This window comes from Colletotrichum godetiae (genome assembly GCF_030913485.1).
Source record: "Colletotrichum godetiae strain CBS 193.32 chromosome Unknown BDP55scaffold_5, whole genome shotgun sequence".
Classification (NCBI taxonomy): Eukaryota; Fungi; Ascomycota; class Sordariomycetes; order Glomerellales; family Glomerellaceae; genus Colletotrichum; species Colletotrichum godetiae.
Window position 1 is genome coordinate 703,302 of NW_026851253.1, and position 25,516 is coordinate 728,817.

At 53.1% G+C, this 25,516-nt stretch overlaps 5 protein-coding genes across 5 annotated transcripts; all 5 read left to right on the forward strand.

Annotated features, from left to right (window-relative positions):
- The first annotated feature begins 144 nt into the window (after window positions 1-144).
- Window positions 145-1,521, forward strand: BDP55DRAFT_648561 (EF-1 guanine nucleotide exchange domain-containing protein). Its single transcript, XM_060573860.1, has 4 exons — window positions 145-312; window positions 368-407; window positions 641-1,020; window positions 1,077-1,521. Exons 1-4 carry the CDS (start codon window positions 273-275, stop codon window positions 1,304-1,306), a joined length of 690 nt encoding a protein of 229 aa, XP_060434508.1. The 5' UTR covers window positions 145-272; the 3' UTR covers window positions 1,307-1,521.
- Window positions 1,522-1,714: 193 nt separating this feature from the next.
- On the forward strand, window positions 1,715-2,952 carry BDP55DRAFT_309705 (uncharacterized protein). Its single transcript, XM_060566672.1, has 3 exons — window positions 1,715-1,884; window positions 1,950-2,482; window positions 2,540-2,952. Exons 1-3 carry the CDS (start codon window positions 1,858-1,860, stop codon window positions 2,631-2,633), a joined length of 654 nt encoding a protein of 217 aa, XP_060434509.1. The 5' UTR covers window positions 1,715-1,857; the 3' UTR covers window positions 2,634-2,952.
- A 2,624-nt stretch (window positions 2,953-5,576) lies between these two features.
- Window positions 5,577-9,531, forward strand: BDP55DRAFT_309841 (cyclic nucleotide-binding domain-containing protein). Its single transcript, XM_060566673.1, has 5 exons — window positions 5,577-6,667; window positions 6,727-6,869; window positions 6,919-7,465; window positions 7,518-7,951; window positions 8,001-9,531. Exons 1-5 carry the CDS (start codon window positions 5,896-5,898, stop codon window positions 9,204-9,206), a joined length of 3,102 nt encoding a protein of 1,033 aa, XP_060434510.1. The 5' UTR covers window positions 5,577-5,895; the 3' UTR covers window positions 9,207-9,531.
- Window positions 9,532-13,609: 4,078 nt separating this feature from the next.
- On the forward strand, window positions 13,610-14,878 carry BDP55DRAFT_627510 (serine-threonine protein kinase 19-domain-containing protein; the record flags this gene model as incomplete). The annotated part of the gene is made up of 1 exon (XM_060571768.1): window positions 13,610-14,878. The coding sequence occupies one exon, from the start codon at window positions 13,610-13,612 to the stop codon at window positions 14,876-14,878; it is 1,269 nt and encodes a 422-aa protein (XP_060434511.1).
- A 6,214-nt stretch (window positions 14,879-21,092) lies between these two features.
- On the forward strand, window positions 21,093-23,994 carry BDP55DRAFT_542941 (kinesin motor domain-containing protein; the record flags this gene model as incomplete). The annotated part of the gene is made up of 2 exons (XM_060568365.1): window positions 21,093-21,831; window positions 21,887-23,994. The coding sequence occupies 2 exons, from the start codon at window positions 21,093-21,095 to the stop codon at window positions 23,992-23,994; spliced, it is 2,847 nt and encodes a 948-aa protein (XP_060434512.1).
- Between the last annotated feature and the right edge of the window lie 1,522 nt (window positions 23,995-25,516).

Here is a 25,516-nt window from a genome sequence, read left to right on the forward strand (position 1 = left end):
CCGCCATTGGATCCACTGCAGGGGGCTCTGCTATCTCGGCCCGTCCTTTACTCCGAAGAGGGGTCCGGCGCTGGGCAACCAGGATGGTGGGGTCCGTGCCGCCTGGAACCTGAGTGAAGAGCACCGCAATCTCAAAATTTTCGACCTGGTCCTTCCCAACCCCACCTTCACTTATTACTTATTTCTACCTGAACCTCAACACATCCCCCTTCTGCTTCTTCTTCCACAGATACCCCTTTCCCTTCCCTCTACACACTCTTCAAAACGCAAAAATGGGCTTCGCCGACCTTCTCACTGATGCTGGTGCTGCCAGTAAGTTTCTGCAGCGATGATTCTTCTTTCTTTCACGGGCTGACAATCGTGTCAGTGCTGAACAGCTGGCTCACCACCCGCTCCTACATCGTCGGGTAAGTTTGCAATTCCCTCTTCACCGCTCCCGAGCATCCTTCTCCGACTCTTCAACTCCCCTTTTGGCATTACATGATGAGGAAAATTGGTCCGTGTTTCGGAGGCAGACTCAAGACCTGCTATTTGACGACAAAACCAGCACTTTGTGCAACTCTGACCCCCGCCTTACCCCTTCACTTTGATCTCGCAAAATAAAACTTGGGCAAGACATTGCCGCTAACAATCGGCACAGCTCCACCCCTTCCCAGGCCGACGTTGCTACCTTCAAGGCTCTTACCTCTGCCCCTGATGCCGAGAAGTACCCCCACGCCGCCAGATGGTACAAGCACATCGCCTCCTACGAGAGCGACTTCGCCACCCTTCCCGGTGATGCGTCCAAGTCCTACTCCGTCTACGGCCCTGAGGCCACTGAGCTCCCCGTGAATCCCGCCAAGGCCCCCGCCGCCGAGGAGGATGACGAGGATGTCGACCTGTTCGGCTCCGACGACGAGGAGGAGGACGCTGAGGCTGCTCGCATCCGTGAGGAGCGCCTCGCCGAGTACAAGAAGAAGAAGGACAACAAGCCCAAGCTTGCTGCCAAGTCTGTCGTGACCATGGATGTCAAGCCCTGGGGTATGAACTGTCGCTTGAATCATGAACCCAAGGACATTACGCTGACTGTATTGCAGATGACGAGACTGATATGGCTGCCCTCGAGGCTGCTGTCCGCGGCATCGAGAAGGATGGTCTCGTTTGGGGTGCTTCCAAGCTCGTCCCCGTCGGTTTCGGTATCAAGAAGCTCCAGATCAACCTCGTCATCGAGGATGACAAGATCAGCTTGTCTGACCTTGAGGAGGAGATTGCCGAGTTTGAGGACTACGTCCAGTCCGTGGACATTGCTGCTATGCAGAAGCTGTAAGAAGCTTTATGATGATCGGGAGGGATGATTTCACGAGGCATGACAGTGGAGACATGAAAAAAATTCCATAGAATCCTCACAAGAAAGGTTATGGCTTAGGAAACGCAATAGTTTCTGGCACCAACAAAGGCAGCGTCCTTTGTCGCACAAAGAGTGCGGGCTTAAGGCCTTTTATGAATACAAATGAGGTTATGAAAACCTTTTGAAGAAGACAACATCTTGGTTCCAAATTTCTTGTTTCTCTGTATCTGCAAATGTGCATCATGAATGAGGGGTCGAATTGGCACCTTCCGACCTTGATGACTCCCAAGGTACCTACCTCCAGTCAAAATCTGGCAGCAATGAAATGTGTATCAAAGTGGGGCGGCGCTAAGTGAGGGGCAATTCTTCGCTTCCATCGGGGGCCCTCCCAGAAGGGTAAGCCAATGCAACGCGACTCGAAGACCTTGTGAACCGTGCCTTACAACGCGAACGTCGACACGCAACGCGCCAGCCGCAGCAACTCAACCTGCCTACTCTCGTTTACCCAGCCTGACACCTTCTCAGTCAATATGTACGGCGATTTGGGCAATAAGTTGGTATAGTTAGGCCCAGGAACAGCCTTTTTTGTCATGTCGTCGCAAAGAGCTAACAGTTTCGCCAGGTACAACATGCTAAACGAACCCAAAACCTTTCGCATTTGCCAGCGTACCAAGCCGAGATAGTACGCGCCGTTACGCGTGAAGTCAGAGACCTTGAAAAGGATGTGACGGAGGTTCTAGAGCCTTTCCAGGGCTCTTTCGACCCAACTGCCGACCAAGCGACAGCATGCACAGTCCTCGTCAATTATCTCTCCATACGCAGGAACAAGCGATGCGTTCTCGCATACCACCGAACTCGGACGGATAAATTGGAAGAGCTGGCATGGAAGGGAATAGACGTGCTTGATTTGGCTGGGCAACAAGTACGAGGCAATGCAGGATCATCCACAGGGGGTCCCAATGGCAACGCCGAGGGTCCTACGAGCAGTCTGAGTCCGCAAGAGGAGGAGTACGTGAGGCAATACGGCGATCTGTTGGCTGCCTACAAAGGGCAATGGACGGATATCGATTTAACGGGCAGCTTGGAGCCTCCGCGAGACCTTTTCATCGACGTGAGAGTCTTGAAGGATGCAGGAGAGATCCAGACCGAATACGGGTGAGTTTGAACCTCTTGAGCCGCAGATAAGGATTGCGTCTGACGCCGGGGATCTAGCGCCATCAATTTGACCAAGAACAGTCAGTTCTATGTCAGACAGGGCGACGTGGAGCGGCTCATAGCACAGGGTTATCTCCAAAAACTCAGCTGATGCCCATAACCGCCCTTAATCTGGCTGGCTTACCTCGGAGTTTCGAGATAACGATACTAAGAGGAATGCGTCTTCATTTCTCCCATTCTTGGAGATCTGTGGAGCTTGAGTGTCACGGATGTACGGCTGCCTTGACAAGACCCTTGCACGGATCATGAGATTCAATGTTCTCGTCAGAAGCAAGGCAGGGCGCCATTGTCGGCAAAATAACAAGGCGCGGTGCGTAAAGATGATGAGAGCAACTTGACATGTGAGGAATATTCCGCTGGCACTTCGCGGGGTACGCGGAGTGCACACATGCAGTTTCAAGGGGCTGAGTGACCGGACTCGCGAGAAGAGATCAAGCGACACAGGCGACTTCTTTCTTGCAATGGATCGGAGATGCAGAGTAACGTTGTTGCGAACTTGAAGCCTGGCCCAGAGCAACATAGGGGCCAAGATCTGCATCGCGGACGGCTTCCGATGCGGCCGCCCTGGGCAAAATTTAGTGGCTCGCATAGCAACGACACAATGAGGCCCGCAAAAGAGTCTGATGGAGGTTCAAATAACGAAATCCGGGGCCAAGATGGCATGCGGCATATCTAGGTTGCTGGGCTGACTGAGTCTGTAACGGGCTCCTTGCTTTTGGGCTGTCAGCGATGAGGGGAGAATTGGGGAATATGTCTCGCATGTGGCGGCCAAACGTGCACCTCGACTTCTTGGGTCACCTTCATTACAGCCAGTCTGCCAGTACCTACCTATGCGGCAGCTTGGACCAATTGTGGTGGCGCGCGGGGAATGAACATCAGATGTCGCGATATCGGCGACGGATGAGCATAGCAAAAGCGATAGCGACATTGGAAGATCGGACTGCATTGAAACCTCAGACATGTCTACGACCTCTGACGTCTCTTGAGGCGGTAACAAAGCAGGGCCACCATCTAACGAGCTGGAGCCGCAAGATGGGTAGCCAGTCGGTTGTGGACAAAACAGCTCAGTTGCACAGCACAGGCATGGCCTTGTGCGCTGCATTGCATCATGCGCCTCATGACGGTCGCTGTTGGTCGACTGTCGACCTGTACCTAGTCTTGGACATGAGGTGGCTACCTCATAGGCTCATAGCAGGGGAGGGCCGATGTAGGCCGAAGTAGGAGACGACAGGCCAAAAAGGTAGTCTGCTGATTGTGACCTTAGCTTATTAGTTCGTCTTGCAGCGTTGCAGAACACGTCGAGCCATTGAAGGGAGACGATGACGAGCAATTGACGCCGGATTCTCCAATTGACAAGCTGTATTACCCCACGCGAGAGTTGTGAAGGAAGCAGAGTTTGAGGATGCATTGCATTGGTTCTTTCAGACGTGAGCTTGGGCTGGGATATGATCACTCTTGAATCTTGATACAACAGGCGGAGGCAGCACTCGAACGGTGCGGGCGTCTGCCCCTCCGTTCCATTCCGTCTGCGGCCCACGGCCCACGGTCCAGAGCCTGGTGCTTGGCTTGTTGTTGGAGAGAGGGCTCTACACAGTAGGAGGAGAGTCGTGGAGAGCGGAGGCAAAAATGGAGAGTAAGGTACGGTACAGATACCCAGGTAGGTACCGCACCACACCACAATCCACAATGGAGGCAGAAAGAAGTGAGGGTGTGCAGAGAGTGGCCCCGGCTGCCGAAGAGAAAGAGAAAAAAAAGGACGACTGGAATCCTTGGATCCGAAGTGGGGGAGCCGACTTTGGAGAGGGTGGGCTACCGGTACCCAGTTTGGTCTGCCGTGCTTCCAGTCCAACCATTTACATATTGTACGGGATACTTCCATTTGTACGTACTCCGTACCCATTTCGCCATTCCATTTGCCTTGCAGCGGCTGTAAGTGGCTCACTGGAGGGGTCGCCGCCCTGTAGGTGCAGCAGGGATCATTCGCGGCGTTACGTAGTGCAACTTGAGCGCCATCGGCACCCACCCGTGGGCACTTCCGTCGAGCAGCACCAAATTCCTCTACCAACTTGCTCTAACTAGGAGGTATCTTACGGAGTTTGGTGGTACGGCAATCCGGACTTGCGATGGGTTGCGAAATGCCCGCACCAGATACCACGAGGATTTGCGCTAGCTTGCCGTAAGGAGAGGGACAAGCACCTCAGGAACAGCTTTCCTTGGCCTAGCAGATAGGTAGGTACATCAGCAACCACCTCAGGTAGGTAAGGTACTTCCATTGGGTCCAGTGTTCGTACGAATACTTGCGTATCCAACGTGCTAACCATGCAGTAAAAGTGGTAGCATGCCGTAGGAGGCACGCTACTGAGGGGCGAGGGGCCACATGCAAAATGCAAATTTGACCTGGATCAAGGTTTGTCGTTCGTCCAATTCTGCGTGCTACGTGCTGCATGCTGTTGCGTTGCGCGCGCCCAGGCCATGCCATGCCATGTTGACGACAACCTCTTGGCTCCTGAGTCTTGACCTCCTACCATACCTTTTACTCCGTACTTTTTCACATTCAAGTTACCTTCAACTTACCTCAGGTGGCTCACCCTCTCCACGGTCTCCACGCTTTCCATCTCCGTCCCGTCTGCTCTAAACCAGCCCGTCCACCCACTTGGTACACTGCCTATTCCCAGGTTCGTGCTCTTCCATCTTTCTCCATCCTACCCTTCTTTGGCTTTATTAGCCTTTTAGGCCTTTCCGCTCACGACCCAGAAACCAGAACGACTTACACGGGCCATCCTGGCTTTGCCCGTAGATCTGGCCCCGTCCGTCTGCTATCTCCTACTGCGCTTTCCCATCTCTTATCTGCGCCGACACCCACCACACATTTCTCTCCTCTCGCGCACCCCCCAGCTCAGCTTCCCATGTTTTCTACGACGTAAAACTTGCAATAACAGCCGCACCACCGGCCTGGCACCCTGACAATTGGCGCCTCCAAGAAGGTGCAACGGTCATCCTCGGTGCTCTGCCACCAACTGTTAACCTACCCATTCACATAGCATAGCCAGCTTGCTCCCTTGGCCATGTCTTCTCCCAACTTTGCCGGCTTCTCTCCATGGAGGAGAAGAGCCGCTTCCTTGAGCTCCCAGAGGTCCCAGAGGAACAGCGCAGAGATCAACCCGGACAACCCGCTCCTCAGTCCTGGCCGGAACTCCCAGAACGCCCCCGATTCAAGAACTCTCTTGTCGTCTTCCGTGAGCTCCAGTCACCGAGAGCCGATTCGTTCCTTCATCCACGGCAACGTGAGGGACCACCTAGGCAAGCACCCCATGGTCGGCGTATACGTCACCTAGGACGCACAACCAGTTAACATGCTATCTGTAGCCCCCGCCGATAGCGCCCAATTCGCCCGCAGCGTGCGCGAGGATACGGCCGAACTCGCCTCGTATCTACTATCCGACAAGAAGTCGGGCCAGAGCCCGGCTTTCCTCTCGCGCCAACGCTCCCAGTCGTCAGCTCTCGCACGAGAAACCGCTATTTCGGACAACGAGGAGGACGAGGAGGACGCAATTGCACATGTTACGAGCTCCGAGACGATACAAGAGGTATCGGAACCTTCTTCGCCGGATGGAAATGAGGAGGAAATACCAGAGGACGGCCCTTCTATCTTGACGAACCTACTCAAGAAGTCACCTCCCCAGTCGCACCGAGACCCGTCGCCCGAACCCCAGCCAGAGCCATTGGATCCATCAAGCCCCGAACCGAAGCGAGCGCTTTCGGTGGAGAGACAGGAACGAGAGGTGCAGCGACCGACGAGGCCTGCTGTGAGGGAACCTACCGAGCGTACTCCCCTGATCCCCAGGCTATCGTCGGATAGTCTCGATAGCTACAACACGAGCGGAGCCAGCACCGAAATCGACGTGGAAGGACAGAAGCAGCGACCTAGGAAGCGGTGGTTGGGAGGTCTGAAAGATCTCACCGTGAACGTGGAGGAGCGCATCGTGCATGGATACCAAATTGCGACAAGTCCCAAAGCTTGGGACCGCCAAGCTTTATGGCAGAATGCAGTGGTGGCCCCAGTATCTTGCTTACCGGCTGTCATTGTCGGATTGCTGCTCAATGTTCTTGATGCCCTATCCTACGGTATGCCGCTTTTTCAATATCTGCTGAATGAGATCATGCGTTCTGACTGGACAACCTAGGCATGATTCTTTTCCCCCTCGGCAAGCCCATCTTCGCTGGGCTGGGTTCCGCCGGCATCTCCATTTTCTATGTTAGCACCATCGTTTCTCAGTTGACCTTCTCAACTGGCAGTATTTTCAAGGGAGGTGTCGGCTCCGAATTGGTGAGTTCTTCTAGATCGTGTAATAGAGCCCTTGCTGACTTTCCCACAGATCGAGGTCGTACCCTTTTTCCATAACATGGCCCAAACAATTACGGACCATATTGGCGAAGATCAACCAGACGCCGTGATCGCAACGACGATTGTCACATATGCGATTAGTTCCATGATGACAGGCGCAGTATTCTATCTCATGGGCAAATTTAACTTCGGCTACATGGTTGGCTTCATCCCGAGGCACATCTTGATCGGCTGCATTGGAGGTGTCGGCTGGTTTTTGGTAGCCACGGGATTTGAAGTCTCTGCCCGGATGGATGGCAGTCTGGAATACGATATGGACACCCTCCACAAGCTCTTCCAGTCCGACACCATAGCTCTCTGGCTAACACCCCTTCTGCTGGCCATTGTCCTTTTCTACAGTCAGACAAGAGGTGCTTCCAAGTACTTCTTGCCGCTGTACATCATCACCATTCCGATAGTCTTTTATTTCTTTGTGTTCTCCCTGGATGCGCTTGAGCCTGATTCTCTCCGAGATCATGGCTGGATTTTTGAAGGACCACCAGCCGACGAGCCGTGGTGGTACTTCTATACGTTATACAGTAAGCCGACCTTGACTTACATGTTCAACCCTTTACTGATGCCTGATTCTAGAATTCAACATGGTCGAGTGGGATGCGGTACTGGAGTGCATCCCTGCAATGTTGGCACTCACCTTCTTCGGCATCCTCCACGTCCCCATCAATGTCCCGGCCCTGGCCTTGCAGACTGGGGAGGACAATGCGGATCTCGACCGCGAGCTGAAGTTGCACGGCTACTCCAACTTCATATCTGGCCTGTGCGGAAGTATTCAAAACTATCTTGTCTACGCCAACACCGTATTTTTCATGCGGTCTGGCGGAGACAGCAGACTTGCTGGCGTCATGCTAGCAGCCTTGACCTTTTGCGTCATGGTGATTGGCCCAAAGATCATTGGCTTTATCCCCATCATGATGGTCGGCACTCTCATCTTCGACCTTGGGTTTGAACTTCTCCTCGAAGCCGTGTGGCTTCCGAGGAAGAAGCTTAAGTTGGCTGAATATCTGACGGTACGTTGGTTGTCCATTGGGTACTAGTTTGTACTGACTCCCTAATCAGGTGATTGTAATTGTCCTGGTAATGGGCATCTATGACTTCGTCATTGGCATTGGTGTGGGCATTATCCTCGCATTCGTGTCACTAATCATTCAGACTTCGAGAGTCTCTGCTGTACGAGCAAGTTATACAGGCGAAATCGTCGGCTCCACCGTACGCAGAAATCCTTCGCAGCATCACTACTTGCAAGAAGTTCGTCGACAAATCTACATTGTGAAGCTCACTGGGTTCCTCTTCTTCGGGACCGTAGTCAGTGTTGAGGAAAAGATTCGGGCTCTTATCGACGACAGTGCCTTCGCAGAGAGGCCAATTAAGTATCTCGTTCTCGACCTGTACCACGTTACAGGTCTGGACTACTCTGCTGGTGAAGCTTTCAATACTATCAGCAGGTTACTCGACAACAAGGGCATCGTCATGGTGTTGAGTGGAAAGGACGCAGAAAGCGAGGTTGGCCGCAATTTGCGGGCCATGGGACTGGGAAACGAGGATAACGAAAGCATCGAAGTTACGTTGCTTCCGGATCTCAACTCGGCTCTGGAGAGCTGTGAGAACGAGCTGCTCAAGACTCTATACACAAGCCAGGAGGCGCTCCACAATGGATCTCGTCACGCACCAACAGCGAACCTTGACGTCCCTTCAAAACCAGACCGGGGCTCATTCGATTTGGTCATCAACTCGCCGAGACGCAACCATTTGCATGAAGCTGCCAGAAACGCGCTGGCGAACACAGAGTCCTCGGGAACGAAGAGGTGGCAGAGCTTTAAGGAGCCCCTGCGCTTGACGCTGCAGATCTTCCAGGGCTTGAGCGAGAGAAACGAAGACTTTTGGTTCCGGGCCGTTGGATATTTCTCCCGGATGGAATACCAAGCCGGCACAGTTCTGTTCACAAGAGGTGAGCCCGCCAAGGGCTTCTATCTCGTGGAGAAGGGCATCCTTCGCGCCGACTACGACATGCCGCAAGGCAAGCTTACGGAGAGCATCGTGGCGGGCACGACGTGCGGCGAGCTGCCCTTCTTCTCGGAGACGGACCGGACGGCCACGGTGACGGTTGATAGGGACTGCGTCGCCTGGCGGATGGACAAGGAGGGGTGGCAACGGCTGCAGAAGGACCAGCCGGATGTCGCGCAGGAGTTGTTGAGGGTGTCGTTGAAGTTGACGAGTGAGCGGATGTCCTCCATCACTTCGTACATCTTGACCACTGCTGGCTAAGCGCCTTTTACGGTTCAAGTATGTTTCTCACGCGATCTCCAAGCGCGGTATACCGAGACACTTTTACCTGTTTCTTTTCTTTACGTCAATGGAGTTGTCAGGATACTAAAAAAAATGTAGAGCGGGTTGTGTAAAAGGGGTCGGGTATTTTTCCGGTACATTGATTTTGGACTTCCCATCAGCGAAAGTTGTGCTATTTTACATACTTCTTATTGTTGATAGCTTTCTTCTTCTTTTTGAAGTACCTACCTACCTAGACATTAGGCATTGCGGAGCGCGAATGCCTTCTCCGTGCCAAGAAGCAAAATAAAAAAATTTGACATCAAGAAGAGAGGTGCTAGTCTCGTGCCGTTGACTCTGCTCTCAGATTCTTACCCTCTGAATAGCCAGTCGTGGCGGTGACAAATTGTAAAGATGGGGGAAGAGACGAGTCAGGCAGAGACAATGTCTCTGTCTTTATACCGGGGTATTAAGGGTACAAACTAGGTATCCGCAGGTGGCTGAGACCCTTGGATGTCGTCGCCCAAATGTAGTTTGTTTCTTGTCTTGAGCAATGTTTTGGTGTCGCGTGCCTTGTTGTCTCGCATCACTCGCCGTTCACTTTTCCGTAGCTGTGGTGATGTTCACGCTGTTTGGCTCGCATTCCAGGATTTGCTTGGTTGGTGGTCTCATGGAACGCCAGCTTCTAGCCTAAAGTCAGATTGATATTGTCATGTTTGGTTTGATATCTAGCTATATGCAACACTATGACCCAGAGTGATTGTTGGATGGTCTTTAACGTCGCCTTTTTTTGTGTATTCCATACGCCGTCCGAGGTCTGGTTTAGACTACTGTAACTTAGCGTCTAGTACTACCTCCTGAGAAGAAGTTGATGCCGTCTGAAAGATGGACGCGGGACGGAAACCCCCCTCTTTGATTCCATGAAATGGTTCAACTGTGACTATACGCGTACTCGGTAAAAAGAGGTTTCCAGCGTCGCTAGGCCATACAACGTTTTCAAGATCCAAGTTCGGGACTTTCTGTGTAGAATCAGGACGGGCGGGGGCTTGGAAGAGGGTGGGAAGAGAGCATCACCGGTAGTCATGTTGTCTCATCTTGTGAGCTGGGAGCTGTCAGTACCTCAGTGGCTGGTGGAAACGAACTTGTTCTCGGCTAGCACGAGGCCATTCGATATCTTTTTTGCAAAGTCGAGGGTCACACTATATCTCGCGTTGCCTAGTCTGTCAAGGTTGACGATGCCGCCTAAATACTGACCTCTACATGGGATGATTCTTTACAGGTTCAGTCTCTCGAGTCTCTTGGCTGGAATATTCAGGAGCGGGACAGAGTAGCAGAAATGCCTGATCATTCTTTGGCATCCAATAAAATTGACTAGCGAGGCACCTAAGAGCCTAACCACCAGCACAAGAAGATTACAGATGCCGTGTAACAATAAGTTGTGGCGTGAAAGCAGGCAAGTACCTTGTAAGGAATATTGAGGGACACTCGACTCTGACTAGAACGAGTATAAAACGTAGTGTACCATGTGCAATTGTCACTTGGTCATACTTCCAGAAAATGATGTAAAGATAGAAAGCCTTCAAAAGGATTAAAACCTTACGTGCTTCCCGCAGCGAACCTACTCCCCAGGAACGGTGATGTACTCTCAAGAGACAAGAACTCCCGAGACACACCGCATTTATGGTCACGATCTATGAGCTTTATGCGAACCTCAAGTTTGGTGGTTACACAAGTCGCAGATACCCGCGAGATGGATGCCTGGCCCCGGGCATAAAATACTTGTTTTCTCAACCACAGAGAGGCAGACTGTAGACAACGGCCAGTATCTGATCGGTAATAACGTGGCGTTTCTTGCAGCAAGATGCGAAGCTATATGGGTGCTTCAACATGATATCATTTACAGAGTCTTGGCCTTCGTCGAGCCCCGCGACGATATCATCTGCCACATGAGGCAGATGGAGACTCCGGAACTATTGACTATTTCCAATGCTTGTAACGACATCAGCGAACTGTCGATCTCGGCTTTCGTACTTATAAGGTAATGGCAGGTATTCCAGGTTGAGCCACGACTGATGTAGACAGGAAGAAGTTGCTCCCGACGAGCTTCTGCGTTACTTCAAATATACTCCGGCCTCCTTTCCATAGCCATGGGGCTCGAATGTCGTTGAAATGGGGTGGGTAGAATGCTAAAGACAAGAGAGCACAGTATGACTCCCATCTTGCGATGATGACCGCCGATATTGCAGCACACGAACTTCGTGTTCGGCAACTAAGAACCGATGATGAAGTAAAATCTTTGACTTTTGGTAGTATGTGCGTGATGAGATAGCCAAAGAAGCCAAGGACTTCTTTCTGCACAAGGAAGTTAGGAATTAGCAGCAGTTGTCGTCCATACCACGACCCCGTAAGGGAGAAGGATGAAGTTGGCACTCAGGGGCGGAGGCGCGCGACGCGTCACTCCTGAAAGAAGACCTAGTATCCTCATTGTGCTACGTGGGACGGAGATCAAATGGTTGGAAGGGCAGGTTAAACGCCGGGCAGCGTCGGGTGCGGTGGCAAGTTGCACTATTCTTACCTTTGACTCTACATGGAGCGGCGCCGACCTGCTAGAACCTGGTTCTGGTTTTGGAACGGCAGCGAAGTCTGGTAGTGCCAGGCAGAGACGTGGAAGCTCTGGCACCACCAAACTCGTCTGTACCTAAATACATCGGACCAGCACAAGCGAGGTAGGTTGTACACGATACGGCACGCTGGGTAAGTAGAAAGGGATATTTTCAGGCAGTAAAACGTGCAATAGCTTTGGTAACGGCATCAAGTTACTTTTAGCAAGCAAGTCGCCGGAACGTACCGAGGCCTTTTGTTGATAGTTCAAGCAAGACACGGAACCCTTAAGTGGAATAAAGTCACTTTGTCGTTAAGGAGACTACCCATTGATTTCGCCTACGCTTTCAACATGTGCTCTCCTAGAGAAGAGAGTTCAGATGAACCCTTCACCCCTTTTAGGGCAAACTTCATTACGTTGCATCCCGATGTCACTGTCCTTCCACATCAATGCCGTGCCGAGTTCTGGTTCTGCCTGATTTTTTTGGGAAATTGATGCGTGCAACATGGGGGCTGGATTTCGGATGGGGACGTAGGGTTATACGGTATAGCATTCAACACGATAATACATCGTGAAATGACGGTGCTACCCCAGCTGGGATGGACGGGGAAACCCAGAAAAGGGGACGAGCAAAGGAAAGAAAAAAACCGATAAAGTTTTCCTCTCTTTTACATCGAATGCAGAGGAGCGGCATGCTCGGCCCGGCGCAACGACGACCCCTTTCAAGAATAGTTTGCAATACTGACCGAACCGATGGTACTCACCAGCAAAGTTACGGCTCTTCACCAGTTGCCCTCCATTGAAGACTACAGTCAATTTATCAACCATCCAATGCCGCGCCCGTCAACCAGCTTACACTACCCCAAAAGGTCTCGTCTAGCTTGAAAAACGACGATGAAGTAGAAAGAAAAGTTAATTCCTCTTGCTGAATTATTGCAATTCCTGACCTTCAATTGGATATAGGTGATGAACTCCAACAAAAAGTGCCGAGCTCTTCCAGGTTTGATGTTCGTCCCAAAATCATGCTCTTGAGGTACTAAGGTACTCTCTACTTGCCCGAACCGCCTTGGACATCTTTCCATATCTTCCATCCCAACCCTCCGTTCTAGAACTGTTCTACCCAAGATTTAAGCTTTGTGCAACTATGCGAGAGAAGGAGGAACATTCCACCCATCATCATCTTCTTCTCCGAGTACAGTTTGCCCGCTTCTTCACTACCACAACCTAACCGAACCCACAAGACCCGAAAGCCGAATGAAGAACAGACGGAACCCGGACGTTTTACAACTCTCATCCATGATTCTGGGCAGAATCAAAGGACCACGGAACCGGCCTTATTGTCTCGTTTCTCCATTACGTAGAATGAACAGCATCTTGGCGCGGGCCCCGAATTGCAGACTACATGCTGATCAATGATAACAATTCTTCTGCCAGACGAATGTAAGTCTCACGCAGCACGCAGAGCCCAAAACGCGGCGCGTCGTCGTCGGATTCGCCACCACTACCAACCCAAGGAACCTGGAAGGGGGGGGGGGGAAGGGTCCCCCACCCGAATTCGACATCCGGAAAGGCGCGGCGGCGTACGTGCGTCAACGGCATAAAACTAGGAGTGGAGCCCCCGGACTTTGACGTACCGGAAATCCCACGTTCACACCCGACACCACCCACCCCAGTCCAACCGTACAAACCTTCAACCTTATTATCTCTTTTCTCATTTTCTTTACTTTACCGAATACGCTCGTAAAAAAACACATACTCTAGCTAGAGAGATCGAGAAAAAAAGATTCGAAAAAAAGAGACAATGAGCTTGCGGTCAATACTAGGCGGCGGCCGAGTGAAAAAGCCAAAACCAAAGCCGAAGCCATCAGCTTCGCCACGGAAGAACAGCGGGACAAGTAATAATAGTCCCCGCAAACCCGCCGGCGGCAGCAGCACCAACAAAAAGAAGACCACGGCCACCCCATCAGACGTCCAAGATGACGACGGCTACTACGACGACGATGACGGCGACTTCTTCCACGACAGGCTGGACGACGCAGGGCTCGTCGCGGCGCTGGCGACGGACATGTCGCTGCGCGACGTCGTCCAGGCCGTCAAGTACACCCGCACCCGCATGTTCGGCCCCGTCCCCACGGAGGCGGCAGGCATGAACTCCACGCGCATCGCCGAGGTGCTCAATTACCGCAGAGCCATGCCGGGCATAGTGACAATATCGCACCTCCATGCGCTCCTCGCCTCTCCAACGGCAGTGGAGCGCGAGGTCGCAGAGTTGCAGCGCGGCGGAGCGCTTCGCAAGATTTACGTGCAACGTCGCGGCGGCCTGGGCGAGGCCCTCATTCAGACGTCAGAACTGGAGGAGATGATTGCCAAATCGGCCGAGCTAGATCAAGACGCAAAGACCGCCTATGTGAAGTTCCTACGAGAGAATCCCCTGGCGCAAACGATGCCGCGCCTGGCTTGCGGCGGCCACAAACAGGCCGATGCCCTGGTGCGGGCCGGGTTCCTCACATTCAGTATACATCCGCAGCACGTGAACACACCTTTAATGAACTTGCACCTGCGCCCGGAGGACCGCGGTAGCCTGATGAGCATCCAAGCCGTCTCCCGCGCAGCGTCCGGAAGCTTCGACGCCGTGGGCGGGCAAGGAGGAATACACGCCGCGGGTGGTGGGGGAGGGGCGCCGCGTCTATCCCGCGGCGACGGCGCCGCCGACGCGTCATCATCATATTCGGGGGCCGAATTCACCATCGCGGTGCCCGGGAACGGGCCGTTTCTAAAACTGACCGCCGCCGCCGTGGAGCACCTCACCCAGCTCTTATCCAAGTCGCAATTTAGGGAGATGCCCGTGTCTATGCTTCGGGAGCGGTGGGAGGGTGGCGTAGCTCGTGACGAGGCACGCCTCGCAAGGAGGGCCAGGGGAGAATTCGCCGGCGTGCTGCCGGGGCGGACCAAACGATGGAAGGAGTTTTACGGTTTGGAATTCAACTGGGTGTTGGAGGAGGCCACGGGCGCCGGTCTTGTGGAAGTTTTTGAGACACGGAGCGTAGGTAGGGGAGTCCGCCTACTGTGATACAGGTGATCGTGAGACTTCCGGAGTCCGTGTACGTGTATGGTTGTCTTGCGCAGCGGGGGAAAGGTTTTAAGCTTGATACCGTGGAAATCCCAAATGTTCTTCGACCAGTCGCCAGAGGCCCAGTGTTGAGAAAACGACGTTGATGAAACCTGCCTCTTGACAACCTGCCGTGTCGCTTAGCGCCCTCACGTCAACTTGACTGGGATGCCATGACCGCCTCCTGGCATGTTCGTCCGAGTGTCGTTTCTCTGGAAATTCTTAGATAAGGAAGCAAAAAACCATACAGATGGAGCTTTTGTGGTATGTAGAAGATACCTCGATCGAGTCAGTCGCCATTAGTTACTGCTAAGAGCATCTTTTTCTTAATTTAATAAGAGAAATACTTCCCTACTCTCGAAATACATCATGGAACCGCTACAAAGACGGCAAACCCGTGAAGGTTGCGTGGCCAGCTTGAAAGGGGAACAAGCCTGTTGATCAGTGAAGTTTCCCCAGAACACTGGCTCCCTGTTGATTGCTGCCAAGCACGGGATTTGTTGTAAAGGGTGAAGGGTCGCACTGGAAGGCGAGGCGGAGGGGTGATGCGGCTCCAGGTTCACCTAGGTAAATCCTAGGTATTGGGAGTTTGATCTTCTATGCTTCGCCCAGTCGCGGAGCAGCGTGCAACTGGACCAACGTTTAGACGAGAAGTGCCGGTTTTTAAATGCGACTACGTTAAGTAGAAGGCTCTTGAGTCATGGAACGGACCTAGGAAAGCCAGAGCATGAATGTCAACCGCCTCTCATCCGTTCTTTGCATCGATTTGTGTGCTGCTGTCAAAAGTTGAAAGGCTTGGGACCTAAGGGCAGAAAGCAACACACACCATTGTTTTGCCTCCACATGCAAGACCAAACAGCACACGACATTGGCTGAATCGCCAAAAATTTCGGGTTGTGTTCGAGGTTTTCGAAACTTACACAAAGGCTGTGTGGAGAGAGAGACGATAGTGTATGTCCATCTGCAGCTAGTGTTCCAGAGTATAGTATTGTCCGAGCGGAAAGACGTTGGCTCACAACTGTCAAATTGTCATACCTTACTGCAGTCCACCATCCGAGTTCGGGTCCACGAGAGAGCATGCAAAGCTAATCCAAACTCACCCAATCAGCCAAGATACTTCGGATGTCATGGCAGCCGCGCAAGAGTCAAGATACCTTGTCTGGTCAGGATTTAGAGAGCTCGTTAATCAAAAGAGTCTTTGTTCAAATTCATCAGAGATCGTCAGAAAGAACATGATCCAAGATCGACTGTTTTCTGGTAGGCTAACGTAGCAAGTGCTCGAAACTTCAACTTTCTCCTGGGGGCGTAAGACGTTGCAGCTTGCCTGCGTGCATTAACCAAACGTAGAAAAAGCAATTTTGAGGTGCAGTCTGGGGGACGGATACCGACTTTGAGTCCTAGTCAGCCAGACGTAGTGAGGTAAATTGAGCTTGGGCCATCATCTGTGCTTCTATTCGAGCTCATGGAACGCTCGCTTTTGAAGGACTTCCAAGGTCCCAAGGCTCTCCGTCCTGTGTTGATGTGGACAGAGGATAGAAGTGCTAAGCAAGGTGAGGCACTTGCGCAACCATCCTGCGACGTGGGAATGCGGAGACGGAGCAACGCAGAATGCCAGGTTCATCGGATGACGGGAACACTAAAGTACGGGATGAGGTCTGGCAGTGATACATGAACCTCCGGCACAGCGGCTCGCCGAGCGTGCCCCGGTGTCGGGGGTTCTGCCATCCCGCCCGTTTTTCTCTGAACGTTTTCTGCTCGGCCAACAGATAGATTGATGGCCCGGGCGCCAGACTCAGAGATGCAATGTCCAATCGAGCCAATTTTGCTATTTCGAAGGAGGAGGGGCTTCGTAGGATTCGTGCGACGGGCCCAGGCTCTGGAGATTGCCAGACCAGGGCCATTGTCAGGTTGTGCTTCATTGACGAATGAGATTCGGCGGGGAATGGACGAGGCTGCAGCGGTGCAGCTAAGGTGCCTGTCGTCACACAGACTTTTACGCCAACAGCGTCTTCTCCAACTCTGGGTCGTGCTAGGAAGCTTGCCGGAGACGGCTCCTGCAGACGTGCAGAAAGTGTAGCATATGATGGCTGTTATCGACGTCTTAGTTCGGCGTGTCTAGTAGAAGATTTGCGCACGGGGACGCCACACATGGCAGCTCGTTGGCTGGAAGAGGTAGTGATGTGATAGCATCCGGAAATTACAGCGTGGTCCGTCCATTTGGGGGTCTCTGGCAATTCGCAGACATTGTTTGATTGCAACCACGGTTGGCACTTTAAAGTGTTTGCCCCCAGTCATTCCATTTGCCGCGCCCTGTCCAATTGTTGATCGAGTCAACATTGTCGCTGAATCTGTGGATTCGGGGACAGATCGAGAAAGCACCGAGGGTGATGGGCGGGTCTACGGAGTAGAGGAGGCCTGGAGGATGGAGATGGTCCATGGATCATGGGAACCCGAGCTGTTGGTGCTCGTGGAAAATCCGTACGAGGTAGGCCTCTTTTGGTGGCGGTGGTGGAGTGACGCGTATCCGTCGCTATCCTGTGCGACCCAGAACACATACTCTGCACAAATTGGCGAGAGACAAAGAGCAGACATATAGCAGCCCGTGTCTTGGCGTGGGATGGACAGGTGAGGCTGCGTAATATCACCACAAGTCGTTACATGAGCACCTTGTGCTCTGGATGCGGACGGCGGACGCTTGCTGCTCTGCTGCTTGCTTGAGGGCTGGAAAGCACGCGCATATGCGTGCGACGGTGGTACGGAGCTCGCACATGTGCATCCGCGTCTTGTCGTGGATCAAGTGCCGTCGGTCCCAGCGAGGAAGACGATCCATCATCCCACAAGCCCTCTCTCTCTCTCTCTCTCTCGCAGATGCAAGCCAGTTTGGGATTTGACAGCAGGGGTCTCTGAAGTAACCCGAGACTTGGAGACCAAGTAGCGGCCAGGAGTCAGGCCACAGAGCGTCGTGGCTTATCATCCATGGTCGATGAGGGAGGGATATAGTAGCGCCGTGTCTTGGGACTTGTGTGCTTGTGCAGTGCGAAGCAATGGCCGTGGTCCAAGTGCTCGCGCAGTCTCTCGCGATTAAAGGGGCGTCCCAGTGTGCTGAGTACCTCTGATGGTGGTAGCTCGTGGCGGCACCGTGTATATGCTGGGACTAAGCTGGAAAGGGACACCCCCCTTGCTGTTCCTGAGTTGAGCGATGGTCCTTGCAGGGGATGCGACAGGGGTAGAATCTCCAAGTCTGGGTACCAATTTTGACGATGAGCAGGCTAGCGAGGGAAAACTTCCTGGGTTGGGCTGCGGGCGTTGTGATGAGTGGTGTATCTCTTGGACGTTGTCTTTAGTACCTGACTAGTTGCCGATGAGGAACCAGTTCGTGACGGATTGGAGGAAGAGAGAATAGGGACCTTGGGCAGAAGAGAGAAATGGTGCCTTTGTGATTTCGTGTCAAGGCCGACGAGAGTCGCACGTGCTAATCGAACCGTGAATGGCGGGGAGGGAATGGGGAAATCTCGACCGTGTTGCACGCCCTTCTCAGCCCTGACCGGCCAGCCGGAGGGGTGAAAAGGAAATGTAAGTGTTGAAAGGGAAAATTCAGAGACGAGGGAATGACACAAACACGAGAAAGACAAGCGATAAACAAGGGGGGCGGGACCGCAACTTGCAAGAGACCAGGGGAGGCAACATCTCTCCCTCCTCCCCTTTTTGTGTTTATTGGTATTTGGCAGGAGTATTCCGTACATGGATATTGCCCATCTCACCCGTGACCCTGGTTGCATCTTGTCTCTTCCTTACGTTTCCCCCTCCCATTCCATCAGCTCTAACTTGGGTTCTGGGGACAAGCTCGACTGAATCAGAGACGATTGTTTCCTTTCCTCCAGGATTTGCAGATATCACGTCCCGCAATCTTACTTGACGCTGATATCGAGGATCGTCACTTTGTCACTGGTTTTGGCAGCTTATCCCTCTAATCCTATTGCGCAATACTTCCCGTTGTCGGCATATCCAAGCACAACTTTTTGTGGATTCCTCACAAGCTCCCGTCCAGAAAAAGCAAAGGATGGTTTAACGGTACGTACAGGGATCCACTGTTTTTTTACACTCCTGCACCCTGTCATCAGTCCGCTACTTTGCCCCGGGCAAGTAGGACCAACGAAGAGAGGAGGAGACGACGGAGAGGAGAAGAGGAGGAAGAGGAGGAAGGTGGCAGCAGCAGCAGCTCTCTCTCTTTTCCAGGTTCTTTCCCACTTGTAATAATAGCAAAAGGGAAAAGGGAAAGAAAGAACGTTCAACATTGGACATCCTTCGGCATCGAGGACGCGCCTAACACGGAGCAGTCAACAGACCTTGGGCTTTCGAGGAAACGATACCACTGGTCTGGACTTTCCGACTTTCGACCTCTTTCACTTCCAAAGTCCCTCCCCCCCCCCCCCTCTCCTGCCAGCCGCCCACGTTTACTTCGTCCACTATCCGTACCTTACCTTTAGTCGTCTACATCCACGACAACACGTCCAGATCGCTCCCAAGTCCCAACTTATCCGACGGACCTGTCTAGTACCTTCAGCCACTCCTTTTACCTTCCTCGCAGTCCATGTCTTTACACACAGCGGCCATTTCCCGCTTACATTGCCGTCCACTGCACTAATCGCACCGAAACGCACTTTTCATCACCACATTCACTCACGCCTTCTCCATCTTCTCGGCCAAACACTCCTTACTCATCTCGCCTCGCCGTGCGCTTCTACTTACCTCACGCTTTCCCTCTCCTTTCCCTTGACCGTGGGAACGCCTCAATTAAGTTGACTCTTCGCCTTGTTCGATTTCGCCGCCGCCGCCGCCTCTTCCTTACGGATACTTTGCCAAGACCAAGAGACGCAAACAAGCCCACCGCTCGAGACTCGGATCTCTCCTTTCCACAAACCATCGCAACCCCATCAGCATCACAGAAGCTCATCGCATCCGCCAGCTCTCAGACTTGACGCAATTCCGTCCCAACTGTACCTTACCGCGGCCCCGGTCGAATATCTTTCCGCACTTCGTCCACCCAAACTCTGTGCGATTGTTTCCTACTTCTCCTTTGTGAAGCTCAGACGCTCTGAAGCTACAGCGAATCCGCGTTCGCAAATCCCGCGCCCAGCACTGCTGTCGAAACATTTCCACTCGACGAAACCAACCCCTTCCCTTCCTCCCGCGTCCACCTCAATTTTTTGCCTTTCCCCGACCTGCCGCCCAATCTGAGTACCCGTCGCCATCCCAGTCCTGCGACTTTAGCTGCGCGAGACACCAGAGGCACCGTGCTCTGCAGACAGACGAAAAAGAAACCCCAAGCCGTACGCCGCCGCGCGCCGCCTGCTAGCGCAAGGAATACAGCTCGACGACAAGAAAAAATCCACTACAGTCAGACCTTTGTTTTCCCTCCGCACTTGGTTCCATCAGAGCCGACAGGGCCCCGGTTTGAACCGCAACGAACACCCTACGAGACATACGAAGCCACCTCAATCCCAGGATTCCCCCTTCAAATCGCTTGACGCTGCTTTTCTCTCTTCTCACCAACCCCGTCTCGGCCCACCGCCAAACACGACAACACGGCGTCGTCCAACGCTTCATCTTTTGGTAAGTTTTTTCTCTTGGTTCTCCCTCCCTGCTCCTATCCGCTCCGCCCCTTGGGATCGCCCTTATGCCGGCGCATCTGCAAGTCATGCCCAAGTTCCGTGCCCGCTGCCTTAATTGTCATGGTCCAGGTGCACTGACAACCCTCCTGCCAGTAGAGCCCCCAATCCGATGAAAACTTCCCACGTCACTCTATACACCCTCAACGCATAATAACGTTTCATACGTCCCTGTTCTCGAATTGGTCCAGAGTGCTGGGATACAGGCATTTTCGCAGGCCAGGTCCCCGTCCGCGCTCGTGGTCTTCGGACGAATACAACCCACGCGAAGACGTCCTTTTCTTATCGACGTAATCAACATCCCGACGATCACCCACCCTCTTCAACACTCTGAGTTCGAGTTCATGGACCGACCACTTTCTCAACTGCTCCCGACAATCTAGAAGGCTGCTTGCCCGACTCGGGACTTCGTAGTTACGTACGGATCACGGCTCCTTCCCTTTCCATCGTCCAACGAAATGGCAACTCTCCCACGGCCGGCCCGGCCGTCGAATGGCCCGCCAACCATGGCTCTACCCGCTCTTCCTGTACCGAAAACGAGAAAAAGTACTGGGGGCATTCCCACGACAGCTTCAAGAACCCCGTCAACACCGAACTCCAAAAGTGGCCTCAGAGCTCCCTCCGCCGGCTTCCTGCCTCCCACAACCCCGGCACCTACCTCGGCCCTTCCGCAACCCCGTACGGCCTCTGCCATGAGCAATTCTTCTGTGCGGACGTTGCGTAAGACAGTGAGCATCAACTCATTCCCCCAGCCGCCCCGCGGCGACAATCGCATCAGTAGCCTCCCCCCGAGTCCACTTGGTGCTGACTCCTCACGGAACTCCACACGCAAGTCAAAGGGCTCCGTAGCGTCGACATATTCGCAAAGCAACGGCGCACCGAGTCTGTTGAACAACAGCGCCGAGGGCAAGTCAATATCAAGCGCAAGTGTGCGTATGTCCGATGGCCTCATCAGCATCTCTTCACCGCCCCAAAGCAGGAGCTCTTCTGCCCAGGACTCATATTCAACTTCTGCGACGACGTATGATGACCCTATCGATGGAATGGCATCAAAATCCTCATCTGACGGCAGCAGTGATAAGAGAGGTTCCAAACTTGACGGCAAGGGTAATGTGATTGTCAGTGTGAGAGTGAGGCCAGACGCGAGCGGAAACGAGAATACCAAAGCCGAGGGCGAGTGGATGGTTGATGGACGCAAGTCTCTAGTTGCGTATAGAGGAAAGGAAGGCGGAGACTACTTTTATGGTGAGACATGGTTGCTCTACACAAACTACCCATTCCTTCTGACCCGAGGCGTTAGATAATGTCTTCACGACACACGACGACAACAGCCGAGTATACGACTGCTTAGCAAAACGTCTAGTCCGCCGTGTGATGGAGGGCTACCACGGAACGGTTTTCGCATACGGCATGACTGGTACCGGAAAAACGTTTTCGATGCAAGGAACCGCCTCTTCGCCTGGTGTGATCCCGCTCGCCATCACAGATATCTTTTCTTACATCAGAGAGACACCATCCCGCGAGTTCCTCCTTCGCGTCAGTTATTTGGAGATTTACAACGAAAGAATTCACGACTTGCTCAGTATGTCAACTGGACCCGGCGTAGCGGCTGGTGGACAAGAAGAAATCAAGCTACGCGAGGACAGCAAGCGCGGAGTTTACGCCAGTCCCTTGAAGGAAGAAATTGTTCAGAGTCCCACACAGCTTCTCAGGGTAATTGCGCGTGGAGACCAAGCGCGTAGGACTGCAAGCACCCAATTTAATGCGAGGAGCTCCCGAAGTCATGCAGTCGTACAAATCGTGGTGGAGAGCCGAGAGCGGATACCAGGGAACGCCGGAGGTGGCGATAGTAAAAGATCAGGAATGCTCCCTGGAGGCGTGCGAGTGTCGACACTGAGCTTGATCGATCTTGCTGGATCCGAGAAGGCTGCCGAGTCCAAGGAGCGAAGAACCGAGGGCTCGCACATCAACAAGAGTTTGCTCACTTTGGGCACTGTCATCTCCAAACTCTCCGAGCACAAGGACAAGGATGGAAAGGCGGCCGACAAGGATGGGAAGCATCTGCCTTATCGCGACAGTAAGCTGACTAGGCTTCTGCAAGGCGCGTTGTCAGGTGGATCGCTGGTGAGCATTCTTTGCACCATCCAGATCGGCGCGGCTGGCAGTGCTGCTTCCTCAAACTCCCACACATCAGAAACAATCAACACCCTCAAATTCGCATCTAGGGCAAAGAATAATATCGTCAGTCATGCCAAGAAAGCGGAAGAGGCTCTCGGAAGCGGTGGCGACGGCGGTGCGAGAGTCCTCCTGGAGCGCTACCGCATGGAGATCCTCGAGTTACGGCAACAGCTCGACACACAAGCCAAGGAAAAGAATTCGAAATATGCCGAGGAGGAAAGAGAGCGAGACGTGTTGGAGGAGAAGGCCCGTGAACTTGAGGCTGAACATCGGCATGAAGAGCAAATGCTCGAAATGCAGCTGGCTCGCACAGCGCTCAAGGAACGGATTGATCACCTCAACCGTCTGATCTTGAGTTCCAAATCAATCGGCGTCAACGTTAGCGGCTCTTACAGCGCTCTGGGCATTCACCCTCGGTCCTCAATGGCATCAGCAAGATCATCATTGGCCACTTCTAACGGCGGCAGGCCACTGCTCGAAAGGACAGCATCAATGACATCGGCGTCATCAACCATAGGCCGTCGTTCTAGCGGTCGATCGAGTGGAGGACAACGTCAATCTAGTGGCGAGGGAGGGATTGTAACAGACGATGACAGCATTGGCGAATATGGTGATGGAAGCGCCTCTTTATCAGCTCAGAACCGCGCCCTACAGGCCGACTTGGCAGACAAGACAAGATACATCCAGACGCTTGAGAAACGGCTTATGCAGGCACGAAGAGCCAGTTCCTCGAGGACCTCAGTTGGCTTCTCTGCTCCGAATAAGGGCATCATGGTCGGAGAAGACCACAGTGTGTCGACGCTATTGCGGGAGAAGGACGCCGAGATTGCAGAGCTTCGGGCTCGACTGGACGACAAGGATCGCATGCTGGGCGCGCTTCGGTCTGCAGCGCGTTCTCGAGACATGGCAGAGGGCCACACCGATGGCAGGACATCGGCTCTTTACGAACATAGCCCACCACCGACGGTGAACCCGCCACCAGCACCATCCACCGCCCACAACACTCCTCGCAACCGCACCAAGAGTGTTGATGAGATGAGCAAAATCCTGGACGAGATGATCCAGGACCGTGTCGAAACGGGCCATCTTGTAAAGGGAGCTCGAGGAAGCATTCGCGTCGTCAGCGATCGTAAGCTTGAGGTACACCCAGAGTTGCCAGCGAATCTCGAGCCCCTCAGGAAGGCAGCATCGTTTGATGAAACCAACAAGGTCTCGGTGATGGGCATGTGAGAGGGTCTCGGTCCTGTCGGAGGTGTCAATTTCAACGTTTTTATCTGGTTGTGGGAATGGTTGGACTTCGTGGGGATGCCTCACGGAGCCAGAAGGGCGTTCGGGAAAGATCGATAACGATCTGATTTTGTTTTCTTCTTCTTATACCCTACACTTTACTTCGCCGCGGTCGCTGGCTAGAGAGACGGCGGTTCAAGTCACCCTCTTTCGACCCCAGCCGAGACTGTCGGTCTGTTTTATTAGCGTACTGATACGTCCACGAGGAAGGAGTCGGCAGAGATTTCAGTGGTTGTAGTGCCATGGGCAGGCTCAGGATATTGATATTGGCAGAGGTTTCAGAGAGAAGGGTGGGAAAAGCGACGAGGCCTGCCAGTGGCAGTTTAATATTGGATTGATGGATGATAATGATGGCTCACGTACATCAGAAAGCAGGCCTGGTCAGCTAGCTAATAACGGATGAGCGGCTTACGACATCCAGAAGAAGAGAATACCATGATCCATCAGATGCCAATGTCCTTCCCGTACCCGTAAACGAGATTCTGACCGTAACCGTACCCAAATAGATGGTACGATTTTTTGGGTGCGTTTGCTTTACATGCCTTCTTGGGCCTACAACGCGCGTGAAAACTCGACCTTGGAGAGAGTTTGTGTCAATCGCGAGGGCCGTCAGTGTGACGGTCCTCGCGGATTGCTGCATTCTGTTTGCTTCCCGGCGCAAGTGTTGCCAAGTACCTGACCACCAAGCCCATCGTGATCTCTTGAATTTGATGGCAACGCAGGTCGCCTGACGAGACAGGTACTAGCCGGAGATTTGTGACCCAAGACCACACGAGGAGGGAAGGAGGGTGTGGCCCTGGGGGGGGGGGCGGAATCTCAACGCCATATTGCGGGGGGACTTGACCATGGAGTGGAGGGGGGCCGCATGTTAGTCGCGATATCAGATCAAGGCGTCTTAGTTTCACCCTTAGCGCAAGTTCTCTCATCTCACGCAAATAATGATTATAGACTTTTTTTTTTTTTTTTTTTTTTTGGTTTTCAACGGCAGCGAGGCTGGCAAACGAAGAAAACTATCACAGCCATCACACAAAGTCATCACATGGGACATTGCAGACTCGTAATCTCGGTGGTTCCAGCCCCCATTCATTTTAATCAATTGCTTCTGTAGGGAGCAAAACAGAGTTTGTATGGGATGGAGGTTTCCCAAGACGGCGGTTTGACGAGGGCGGATCGGAAGGAGGAGGGGGTGTGAGCTTGGGGCGGGCGCGCGAATCCGCGAGGAGCTTATCTTTAGTCTGCTTTCCTCGCTGATTTTGAGATGGGAATTTCGTGGTTGGGCGAGAGGCTAGTATAGCTGGTCCGAAAAGGAGAAGGGAAGGGGGATGCCTGTGATGGTAAGCCGGGAAAAAGGGAGCAAAAGAGCATTAACGTTGGGTGTGGTTTGAAGTTCTTTCCCGTGTGGCTTAGGGGTTTTGGAGGGGGGAAGGACCGAGACGGAGAGATCGCGGGCGTGGCGGCAGGGACG